General features: G+C 49.8%; 1 protein-coding gene across 3 annotated transcripts in view; it reads right to left on the bottom strand.

Annotated features, from left to right (window-relative positions):
* The window catches only part of LOC119445378 (general transcription factor 3C polypeptide 3), a 501,836-nt gene that overhangs the window by 269,853 nt on the left and 219,117 nt on the right, over positions 1-12,866 (bottom strand). For all 3 annotated transcript variants that reach the window (XM_049664501.1, XM_037709688.2, XM_049664502.1), the window contains exon 9: positions 2,477-2,535. In XM_049664501.1, the coding sequence (XP_049520458.1) occupies positions 2,477-2,535 (59 nt within the window). The remainder of the gene's footprint in view (positions 1-2,476; positions 2,536-12,866) is intronic.

Here is a 12,866-nt window from a genome sequence, read left to right as displayed (position 1 = left end):
TGCGGGCTCGGGTTTGCGGGCACATCACGGCAGCTATCTTTTTCCCTCACGATATGGCGTAAGCCGCCACCAGGAGGCGTCATAAGGACTTCAGGAGGGGTTAACGAAGCTTGGGCGTGAAGTTCCTCTCGGATGATGGAGCGAATCAGAGCACGTAGCTTGCTATCGTTGGACGCCCTGAAATCAGACGTGTCAGGGTATAAGCGGATCATAATAAGCTTATCCAGGTGCTGACACGTACTGATGATGTCTGTGACGGTAGTGGGATTCAGCACGACAAGAGCATTGAATGCCACAGTCGCAATACCCTTGAGCAGGTGGCGTACACGGTCACTTTCCGCCATCGAGGTGATCACACGGCGGCAGAGGGCGAGGACGTCCTCTATATACGAAGTGTATCATTCGCCCGAGTGCTGAACACGCTCAGCAAGCTTCTTCTTGGCAATATCTGAGCGGACAGAAGAGTTTGCGAAAATCTTGCGTAGGTGGTGCTTAAACGTGCTCCAGTTGACGAAATCGAGCTCAGGGTTGTAAAACCAAGTTGTTGCGACGCCGGTAATATAGAAGGCGATGTGCCGCAGTTTTGCCTATTTGTCCCAGTGGTTAAAGTCACTCACGCGCTCGTATTCTCCAACCAGTCTTCAACGTCGTCACCACAAAATCCAGCAAACACCGGTGGACCCTTTTGAGGGGTGGTGACCAAGAAGGGGTTGCCGCCGGAGCAGGCAAGGTTGATGGTCGCAGTACTGGCATGCTGGTCTTGGGACATGGTCGAGTGCAGTTGGAAGAGGTGGCGACCCGAGCGGGGCTCCAGGGTTGTAGCGTACATGAAGCTGAAGAGTGACCGGGAGCAAGAGGACCGAGGAACCGGACAGCACACTCCACCACTTGTGAGACAATGTTTAGGCCGTCAGACTCTTTTCTCTCCCAAGCGAGAGCCCCACCACCAGGCCCAAAATGGTGATGATGAGTATGTACAGATGAGGATATGAAGCGTATGAATAATGCTCACAATATATTGAAATATATCGCGATTCCCTTCGAGTTCCATATATCCGGAATTGATTGCAATCTGAAAGGCTCAATACGACTAAGCAGATCACTTCCAACGGCAGAAATTAGAGAAGCCGAAAGTTTTCCGATCCTCAAGAAACAGGACTGTCACTTCAGAGCGGAAGATGACTGCATAGGAAAAAAAAAGGACGCCTCTTCTTTCCTACATCCCTGTGATACAACTAAAACGGTTCTTTAACTTGCACTTGAGCACACTTATTACACATGACATGCTCATATGAACATGCTTCACGAAGGCGTTCGTGACACCCTAACATAAGTCTGCAAAAAGTTTCGGATTCTTCAGTCCTCGTCAAGTTATGAAGAAAAACCATACAAATATGTGGAATCTGACAGCGACAGCACTGCATGCATTTGACAAAGAAATGCCTTCGCTGCCCGAAGACAGAGTAGTCAAAGCGTCTCCATTCTTTGCGAGCGGAGTTGACTTTGCGGGACCTCCCTATGTTGAAAACGAACGGCAGATGTGTGCGTACATCAGGATATTTACAGTAGAGTCTCGTTGATATGATTCTGCATAATACGTTTTTCCGGATAATCCGTTTCTTTTTCTTTTCGCGAAAATAAGACTTGGTTGGATAATACGATTTTTGGATGATACACATTATTTCCCGGTTCCTGTGAAGATCATATCAACGAGATTCCACTGTATGTGCTCCGTCACAACAGCGAGTGTACATCACGCTATTTATGTGGTCCGTCACAAAAGCTGTCCACTTCGAGTTTTTATTTGTTTTACAAAGATTTTGTTCCGCTGAGGAGTTTGTCAAACTATCTACAGTGACAATGCTTGAAATTTCGTTAGATCATTCAAAGAGCTTCTGAAACTCTGGGCGACAATACAACACCCCGATTTCCTTGCCTCTTGCTCTCCTTCCAACATTCAGTGGAAGTTCACCTTCCCTGGTGCTCCATGGTGGGGAGGGTATTATGAACGACTTGTGAAAGACTGTGAAGACATCATCGTCACGAGCTTTGCTCTGTCTCACGAGCCGTGCATGTAATGCGAGCAACTGCCAAGTTCCATGAAATCTTCTTCGCAGCCAGAAAAGGTTCTCTCACGGCCTACGGCTAGCAGGAAGACCTCCAGAGGTCCACCACAGAAGGTATCCCCACAAGTGATGATCTGAGAATATGGCCCACCTTTCTTGGTGATTTGTAGAATAGTGTCCCTTATTTTCTGGCGAATCCATTATTTCGGACTTCCAACTATTTGACTGTCCCCATCTAGTCTGAATTATCAGTCGGCAACTGTAGTAGAAAGCAGTGAAGAACACTTAAAAACTTTCAAAAATGGTAAATTTCGTTGTTTTCTGGAAGGTGCCACAAATCAGTACAATAAAGGAAAGCGTTACCACTGCACACACATGCAACTTCATCTGCAGTGCTTTACACCACTCACCATCAAGGCAGCTGAGTACATCTTCTGGGCCAGCTGCAGCTCCAACAGCATGTTGATGTCTGCACACAGCCCAGCCCAGAGAGAGAGAGAGGCATCAATCGTGGCAACAGTTTATCAACAGCAAGCAGCAGTGCTCACAAGGAAAGCAAGAACAAGTAAAATGCATATGTGGTAGCCTAAACAATGCCATTGCAACACAGCTGGTAATATTAATATACAGTCGAATCCCCCTACAACGAAATTTCCGCCACAACGAAGATTTTCCGATTCCCCATCAGCTGCCCATAGAAAGTAATACAAAAAAGTCCCTTCATAACGAAGGCGTTTTATTCGGTATTTCCATTTCAACAAACTTGTCAAGAACTAAACTGGGACTCAATTGAAATTGGAACTGCCGAGTAGTCAAATTAGAAGGCCCTTCCAAAGCTGTGACGATCGTACGTCCGCTTGAACGAGGTTTTCTTGAACGAAATTAAATTCAATGTACCGATTTGAGCCACTGCAATCCATAGCCACGCATGGCCATCATGCGCCTGCGCGAGACAGCACGGGATCACCTCAATCACTGCCTTTTTCTCCGTGCTGCGTGTCCGGAAGACGAAGCATAGATTGCGATAGCAGATTCGTAGACAGCTATACAAACTGAGGATAGTAGCTTTATCAGCCATATAAACTTGTAAACAATCGCTTACTAACTAAATTACCTTGCACGGTGTCGCGCGCGCACAGGTAACCATGAACACATCTCGCTCGACGATCGCAGAAACTCTCTGTCAACACCGTGGAATGAGAAGGCGCAGCAATAGCAGCAAGTGAATTGACCTCCGTGCCGTCTCTCACTTCAACGCGAACTAAACGTCAAAAGCACAGCCCACACGACTCTACCGGCACTAGTTGCACATTGCACACATCGCAGATCGCTTTGAAGATGAGGCCCACGCGGGCGCTCACTTTGTGCACGTCGCAGATTGCTTTCAAGATAGCGCCCGAGCGGCCGAGCCGCAGCCGCTGTTGTCAAGATGCTAACGTCTCATCTGGAGAAAATGATAACCCGCTAGACACACTGACTCCGACGACTGCTTTGAATGTAATGGATCCTTTTGACCTCATCATAAAAGTAATCAGAGCCCACGACAATGACATTGCGATGGCTCTTTTAACAGATTGTGAGACTCGTGTAATGCCTTTGCTTGCTGTGAAGTGTAAGAAATCCAGGCTGACCGACTTCTAGAAATAAAACTTCCGGAAAGTGCAAGCTTGCCAAGTTTGACGACTTTTGTCATAATTTTTCAGTGAAATTGATAATTCAAACAGCTTCATTGCGACGGTGCATGTACCGCAAAATGAGTGTATTGCGATCAGCCGGGCACGCGCGTTGGGTTAGGCGTCGGCCACAATGTACGAAAAATGCTGCAACAGCGGTGCAAAATACATTCTCTTGTGAAGTTGAGACTTTATGGACGGCCATCACTAGGTCTCAGCCTTTGCCCCCACGCCATTGCGTAGATTTCCCGGACGATGACTTCGGTTTCGTTGGTGGCTTTGCCGTTTGGCGTACATATATATATATATTGCAAGCACTATTAACGTACTTCGTCCTTTTCATTTGTACATAGCCATCATCACCTTCCCTGTTCTTCTACTTCTTCGCGCATGAGCTGGGGCGTTTGCTTTTTGGAATAAAAAGCGCTTGACAGCTCGGTCGGTCTCGGTCTTATAAAGTGGTGGAGGTACGTCAAGACCCCGACGTCCTCTCGCGTTCCCGTCCTCCCTGGAGCTACGTTCCGGTCGCCGCCTGCGCCCGGTTACCCCTACTATGATGGACACTTCCAACCCCGGCTCTTCCGGCGCCTCTAACCCTACCGCACAAACGACTCCGCCTGCGGTTCCCTCTTGGACTGTGACGTGCCCTCAACGCGATCCCCCTGTCTTTGCGGGACGCCGCGGTGATGACGTCGACGATTGGATCGACAACTACGACCGCGTGAGTTCTTGCAATAAGTGGACCGATACCCAGAAATTGCGGCACGTCGCATTCTACTTGACCGGTGTTGCACAGACGTGGTATTTCAATCATGAATCCGACATCTCGGATTGGTCCACGTTTACCGCCAAGCTGCGGCAAGTCTTCGCTTTCTCGTCTAGCCGTGCCGAAGTCGCCAAGCAAAAGCTGGGCACGCGCCTCCAACTTCCGGAAGAGTCGTACACCTCATACATAGAGGATGTCTTGGCTCTGTGCCGCCGTGCGAACCCTAGCATGACGGAAGCCGAACACGTGCGACACATATTAAAAGGCATTGGGTCTGTCGCGTTCAACGCCTTAATCGTGCAAAATCCGGCTTCTGTCCAAGACATCACTGCCACGTGTCAGCGCCTGGACGAGATGCAGTCTCTTCGTCTTCAGCATGACAGTCGCGATCCTCAGGTTCCCCATTCTTCAGATCTCCGTGCTCTCATCCGCACCATCATCCGCGAGGAGCTTCAAGTATTAGACCTGAGGCGTTCACCTACTGCCTGTGCCTTAACCCCCACCTTCGACTTGCGCGAGATCGTAAAGCAGGAGTTGACAGCGATGACTACACCCACCACGCATCTTGCTCCGGTAGCGCGCCCCTCACCTACCTACGCGGATGTTGCTTCGCTCCCCACCCCTACCGTGACCTCCATGCCTCCTGACGTTACCTATGACCATTTGGCCTCGATGGGAACCAGAGCACTTGCTGCGCCATCCTACCCCCAGTGGCGTCCACCTCGTCCGGTTTGTTTTTACTGTGGTATACGCGGCCATATATCTCGCTTCTGCCGCCGTCGCCAGCAGGATGAAAGACGAGGCTATGCTGAGCACGAGAGAGACCGCACTCGCCGACCAGACTCCTACTATCCCGGTCCGTACTCGTTCCCTCAGCAGCGTTCACCGTCTCCTCCAGTTGCTCCCAATCTGCCTCATAGTTCCCGTTCGGCCAGACGTCGTTCTCCTTCGCCTTACCGGCGCTCTACATCGCCGCTTCGTCCCACTTCCCATCTTGCCGACCAGCACTCGGAAAACTAACTGTTGCAGTTTTTGGAGGGGAAACTGCTTCCTATCGGTCTTCGAAAATTCCTCCTGTTCGCCCGGCCAACATGCTTTATGTAACTGTTGAAGGTGTTCCCGCGTCTGCTCTCATCGATACCGGTGCCGCCGTTTCTGTTCTTCGTAGTGATCTGTGTTCACGGCTCCGGAAAGTGAAAACGCCTTATCTTGGACCTATTTTGCGTGGTGCTAATAATGCATTCATACACCCCGACGGACAGTGTACTGCTCGTGTTTTCATCGACGGCATTCGCCACCACATTGAGTTTATCGTGCTTCCAACGTGTATCCATGAACTTATCTTGGGTTGGGACTTCCTACATTCTGCTTCAGCCGTCATTTCATGTAGAGAGGAAGTTGTCCACATCGCGGATACAGCGCTTGCACCTGTTACAGATTCTTCACCTTCATGCGTGAACTTGGCCATTGATGAAGACTACGTCCTGCGTCCTGGTCACGAAGACGTTGTATCCGTAACATCCCGGCAGATCGCCGACGGAGACGCTCTAGTCGCCCCTTCTTCCCGCTGTACTTCTCGTGGAATCCTCATTGCCGCCTGTCTCGTCCGGTTTTCATGTGGCCGCGCCCTTCTGTCTGCCTGCAACACGACCCCAGATCCTGTGATGCTGCCCAAAGGGATGACTGTGGCTACCCTCGCCGACACTCAACCTATCTCTATAGTCACGCTTTGCCCTTCTTCATCGCCAGCACCTACCTCGGGTTTGGATGATTCCTTCCCTCCCCCAGCCGTTCTTGGTTCTGACCTAACCGCCGCGCAGTCCGAAGCCTTACTGGCGGTCTTAGCGAAGCACAAAGCCTGTTTCGATAGCTGTTCCCCTGTGTTGAGCCAAACTTCTGTGGCTTCACACCGCATCGAAACCGATGGTTCCGCTATCATACGACGACGCCCCTATCGTGTCTCGCCGTCCGAACGGAGGGTCATTGAACAACAGGTTGCTGACATGCTTGCGCGGAAGATAATTAGACCTTCATCTAGTTCCTGGGCTTCTCCCGTGGTTCTGGTAAAGAAAAAGGATGGCTCCGTTCGCTTTTGCGTCGACTATCGAGCGCTCAATAAGATCACACGCAAGGACGTATATCCAATACCTCGAATCGACGACGCTTTGGACACACTGCAAGGGGCGGAATATTTCTCCAGCCTTGATCTTCGATCAGGCTATTGGCAAATTCCGATGAACGAGACTGACAAAGAAAAGACCGCATTCATTACACCAGACGGACTTTATGAATTTAACGTGATGCCTTTTGGTCTTTGTAACGCTCCCGCCACATTTGAGCGCATGATAGATAACGTACTTCGTGGACTAAAATGGAAGACCTGCCTCTGTTATCTGGACGATATTGTCATCTTTTCGTCTAACTTCAGCCAACATCTTCATCGATTAGACGAAGTTCTCAAGTGCCTTGCAAATGCTGGTCTCCAGATCAATACAAAAAAATGCAAATTTGCAAGCAAGACTATAAAAGTATTGGGCCACGTCGTCTCAAAAGATGGCATCCAGCCAGACCCCGAAAAGATTAGTGCTGTTCTCCACTTTCCTCGGCCCCAGCAGCAGAAAGATCTACGTAGTTTCCTCGGCTTGGCTTCATATTTTCGTCGATTTATACGCAACTTTGCTGCCATAGCAGCTCCTCTACACAAGCTACTGGTTACCGGTGCCTCTTTCACATGGACTAACGAATGCGAATCAGCTTTTCAAGCTCTTAAGCAACATCTTACTTCCGGACCAGTGCTTCGCCACTTCGATGATCGAGCCCCCACCATACTCCATACTGACGCAAGCGCACAAGGTATTGGGGCAGTACTTCTGCAACGTAATGCAGCCTCTAAAGAGCAAGTCATCGCATATGCCAGCCGAAAACTTTCTCCAGCTGAGCGGAACTACACCATTACAGAGCAAGAGTGCCTGGCTATCGTCTGGTCGATTCAGAAATTTCGCCCATACCTTTACGGCCGCCACTTCACCATCGTCACCGACCATCATGCTCTGTGTTGGCTGTCATCAATGAAAAACATGTCAGGACGCTTAGGACGCTGGATACTCCGCTTGCAGGAATATGACTTTGCAATAACGTACAAGTCTGGAAAAAGTCATCATGATGCAGACGCATTGTCTCGCAGCCCACTCTCGCTTTCTCCCGGTAACGCGCCGTCGCCTTCCCCACCACGTCCTTCCGATGCTACGCCTGCCTCACACCAGCTCTCGATAACGCCCCTGGACCTAGCTACGCTTTCATCACGCTCTGATCTCGTCTTGCTTCAGCGGGCCGACTCCTACTGTCGAACTCTCATGGATCGCCTTAGTGGATTCGCCGAACCACCCAACAGCCGCTTGCGACGCCAACTTCGACAATTTCGCCTGCAAAGTGGCGTGCTACACCGCTACGTTTATCACCCAACAGGTCACCGGTGGGTCCCCGTTCTACCTCGCTGCCTTCGCCGGCGCGTATTAGAGGCACTTCACGACGACGCATCGGCTGGCCACTTAGGCTTCCACAAGACTTACGACCGCATCAAGACCCGCTGCTTCTGGCCTGGCCTATCCACAACGGTGGCCAAATATATTGCCTCCTGTGCGTCATGTCAGCACCGAAAACGCTCGACTTCCCCTCCTGCTGGTTTACTACAACCTCTGCCTTGCCCGGACGCACGTTTTGAATTTGTTGGCATTGATTTATATGGTCCCTTGCCTTTGACACCCTCGGGTCACCGTTGGATTGTCACTTCGGTCGACCATTTAACCAGATATGCCGAGACTGCCCCTCTGCGAGCCGGTACCGCGTCTGAGGTTGCTGACTTTTTCTTGCGCTCCATCGTCTTGCGCCACGGGGCTCCTCGCGTTCTTCTGAGTGACCGTGGCAAGGCGTTTATTTCCCAAGTTCTCGAGGAAGTTCTTCGGGCCACTGATACCGTGCACAAATCTACTTCTACCTATCATCCGCAGACCAATGGCCTCACTGAGCGCTTCCACCGTACGCTGTCTGACATGATTTCCATGTACATCCGGCCTGACCACACGAACTGGGATAAAATTCTACCTTTTGTGACATTCGCCTATAATACTGCTATTCAACGGACTACCGGTTACAGCCCTTTCTTCCTTGTATACGGAAGATCTCCTTCCACCATATTTGACAGAGAATTCTTTTTAGCACCTTCTTCGCCTACCGCGTCCCTTCCAGAAGATTTTGCTGCCAGAGTTGCACATTGCCGTCAAATCGCCCGGCAAAGCACGGAAGCTACCCAAGCTGAGCGCAAACGTCGCTGCGACAACAAACGCCGTGACCTCCGTTTTCACCCTGGAGACCAAGTCCTGCTTTGGACTCCAGCCCGAACTCCAGGCCTCTGTGAGAAGTTCCTTCAACGCTATATTGGCCCATACACCGTTGTGCAGCAAACATCTGCAGTGAACTATCTCGTGCGCCCAGTACACTCCGTCACTGACCGGCGCCGCCAGAATGCCGAAATTGTTCACGTCTCGCGGATGAAGCCCTTCACTCCCCGTTTAGATAACCTGTAATCTGCGGCCAGGCTGGCCGCTTCCATGACGGGGGGAAGTTAGTGTAAGCACTATTAACGTACTTCGTCCTTTTCATTTGTACATAGCCATCATCACCTTCCCTGTTCTTCTACTTCTTCGCGCATGAGCTAGGGCGTTTGCTTTTTGGAATAAAAAGCGCTTGACAGCTCGGTCGGTCTCGGTCTTATAATATATATATATATATATATATATATATATATATATATATATATATATATATATATATATATATATAGTAGTAACTGGATTTTTCAATGGGCCAAGCGTATTTAGGAAAGTCAGAAGCACAACTTCGCGGTTATCTTAGGTTTAATATTTTCCCAACAGTTTCGGTCGGTGGACCGACCTTTTTCAAGGCCGACCTTGAAAAAGGTCGGTCCACCGACCGAAACTGTTGGGAAAATATTAAACCTAAGATAACCGCGAAGTTGTGCTTCTGACTTATATATATATATATATATATACTAATTCCTCCGTTACAATCACCATATATAGAAAGCAAACACGACTTCTTCCGTGGCGCGAAATGCCATGGGGGGACGGACGGGAGGGAGGGAGGGGAGGCGACGTTTAGCTGCGGCACCAAATGCGTATTTATATAAAAACATTGCGAGGAGAGAAGGTAGGTAAGATTTCCAACGCTGCTCGACGAGTGTCCCATTCTGATCTCGTCGAAAGCCTCCAAGCCGCCCCTAGAGGCACCGGCAACAGTCACCAACGCCGCCACGGGCGTTCGGTGCGAAGGTGGATAAAACGCCGATGGCGTCGACAACAGTTCTGCGCGTTGCTGGTGCTGCTGCATGTCGAAGTTTACACAGCTGATAAAACTACTATCCTTACTCCGTATACCTCGCTACTAATTTGCTATCGCAATTGATGCTTCGCCTTTCTGGTGAAACTGAGACAATTTTTATTATTTGAATGACTTCCCATGTGTTTTCCTCGCTTTTATATTTTGATCACTGACCAGCTTTAGTGTATTTTGTATGTGTACTCCCCCCCCCCCTTACGCCAAGCAGGGGCCTTTAAGGGAACAATAAATGATGATGATTAAAACTACCACCACAGTGAGTGGAAGCAATGCAGACAATGTTCAGTGGATGTTTGTCTTGAACAATGGGCTGTAGTTTACAAGTCTTTCATGGTAAACCACGCCCTATCACCCACAACTTGGCAGAGAGAGCCGTTAGGACACTGAAGCACGGGCTCTGCAAGACTTCATGGGGAACACTGAAATTCCAATTAGATCAGTTTCTCTTGTGCTATCGGTGCACCCACACCCCTGAATAATGTAAAAACGCCGGCAGCTATGTTACTGCAGCCCGTCAACCCCTGGATCGTAACACACCTTAAGGGGAATGAAGACTGCTGCATCAGCATGAACAATCTACAGCTCGTGACAAGCCATTGTGAGCAATTAAGGGGGGACGTGGCTTTGAAAATCAACTTCCTGAATTCTTCATGGATTTTGATGAAAATTGGCACAAATGTTTAGAATGTCTCCCTGATACTTCCATAAAAGTTTCAGAGTGATACCTTGAGAACATTTTATTGAGCAGAATTTTTCTCTCTTGAACTTTCTGGAGGGCCTGGGGAGCTTAAAAAACATGATGGAAGGCTCGTTGAGTATTGACTGCATAGCTCAATGCATGCTGAAGGTCGTGACAGTCTTACTTTTTTTTTTCGCAACACAAATTTTCTAGATAGTCATTTTTCAAGTTACCTTTGCACCAAGTACACTTTCGGGGTGAACGAATAGCCACGCCATAAATTTATAAAAAGTCAAGATAAAAATGCGAGACTGTCTCAACCTGCACTGTAGTCCAAGGAACGTGACAAAAAAAACAGAATCAAAATAGGCTAAACGGTAACGAAGAAATCAGCTCCAGAAACTGAGCAGAAAGGCGAAAAAACAGTTTTGAGAAAACGGCTCTCAAAGTTTCACCTTCTCTTCAGTTCTCTAAAACGCACCAAATTTGTAATCTTTGATGTGTTTTGTGATGTGGGGCTTCTTGGACATGTGGCCTCTGGTCTGCTGTGCCTTTGTTCTGCGTTTTTCATGTTTGTATGGCATTCTTTACTGCTGCTCTACAAAGAGCATGGTGCCTGGGTTTCAAACGAAGTGAGGTGCAGAACTATGTGGACATAAATATACAGTAGTTCTAGCGTTGTACCTGCAGACTGCCTCATTGATAGCAGTCTCTAGTACAGTCAGTGAGGCATTGTTTTCTTTTGGTAGAATCGACCATGTTACTGAATGAAGGCTCTCAGCAGCGTTCTGGATCATCTTCCATTGACAATAGCTATGGATGTTAGGAGAGCCACTGATAGATAGGCAGCAATGCAGCTGCTAGGTGCTTTCCAGCCTGTACTTTTGTATCATGCCTCACTTCTGCAGCCAGGTGTCTGTGCCAGCCCAAGTGGCCTAGTGAATAGAGCTCATGATGAGGTTCTCTTTATGAATTAAAGGGGTGGTATGATAGGTATTGTTACGAGATATCGTGGCATTACGATAACAGAGTCGGCGCGCGATGTGCTAAGTCGCGGGTCCGAGGTACCGATGTGCGAAATGCCTGGTCGCAGGTCCGCGGAATAGACGCTCGACGAGCTTAGTCGCGCAGTCCGAGGTGCCGATGCGCGAAATGCCTGGTCGCGGGTCCAAACGCTCGGTAAGCTCAATCGCGCAGTCCAAGGTGCCGACGCGCGAAATGCCTAGCCGCGGGTCCGAGGAATAGACGCTCGAGGTGTCGACACTCCATGAGCGATGTGCCGACACGCGAAATGCCCAGCCGCGGGCTCGAGGAGTCGACGCTCGAGGTGCCGACGCGCGAAGTGCCTAGGCCGCGAGTCCGAGAAGTCGACACTTGTTGAGCGATGTGCCGACGCGCGGAATGCGTAGCCGCGGGCTCGAGGAGTCGACGCTCGATTTGCTTAGTCGCGCAGTCGCAGGCGCCAACGCACGAAATGCTTAGGCAAGGATCCGAGAAGCCCGCGCGCGATGTGCTTCATCGCCGAGTCGGAGACGCCTACGCGCGAAAGGCTTAGCCGCGTGTCCGAGCATTCCGTGCCCGAAGCTCGGTCGCGAAGTCCGCGTCACCGATGCTCGGAATGCTTAGCCGCGGGTCTGAGACGTCCACAAAAAGCGGAATCGGCCACGCTACTGCGATGTCCGCGTAGCGCCCGCTTTAACACTCGTCGAGATTACGGAAACTGTCCGGAGCTCGCGAGGAGACCGCAACAAGCGGAGCAGACGACGCCATCACGGAGCGAGCACCGGACCAATGGCGAACCGCGCTGGAGTCACGTGGCGGGCGCGGCCAATCGGTGGCTCCGGCACGACCTTCAATCATTTGCTTTTTGTGTGCTTGTTTCTGTATGGAGGAGATAGCTGAAGCGGCAGATTTGAAGACGGAGAAATGCGCTTTCCAACGAGACCAAGATGGCGGCGCTCGGCTGCGCCGTTCCGGAGATATCGTGGCTTGAAAAACGCCGTTTTTTCGCGATTTCCGTGCAATTTTTCGGCACCTTGGCTGATACAAGAATTTTTTAGAGCACTTCTACTTGGTTTTCAGTGATGATATTTCGGAATCAGATAGAATAAGAGTTACAGAAACTGAAAATGTGATTTTCAAAAAATCGATTTTTTAGCCATTTTTCGCGATGCGAAAGCCGCGTCCCCCCTTAAGTGCCGTAATTTTGGCTATGACAGCGCATGCTCAAGTAATGTCGTCACGACCCAAAAAGTGCTTAAAAACGA

The sequence above is a fragment of the Dermacentor silvarum genome, chromosome 3, assembly GCF_013339745.2.
Source record: "Dermacentor silvarum isolate Dsil-2018 chromosome 3, BIME_Dsil_1.4, whole genome shotgun sequence".
NCBI classification, from domain to species: Eukaryota; Metazoa; Arthropoda; class Arachnida; order Ixodida; family Ixodidae; genus Dermacentor; species Dermacentor silvarum.
Note: the sequence above shows the minus strand (reverse complement) of the source record. Positions and strands in the feature narration are given on the sequence as shown.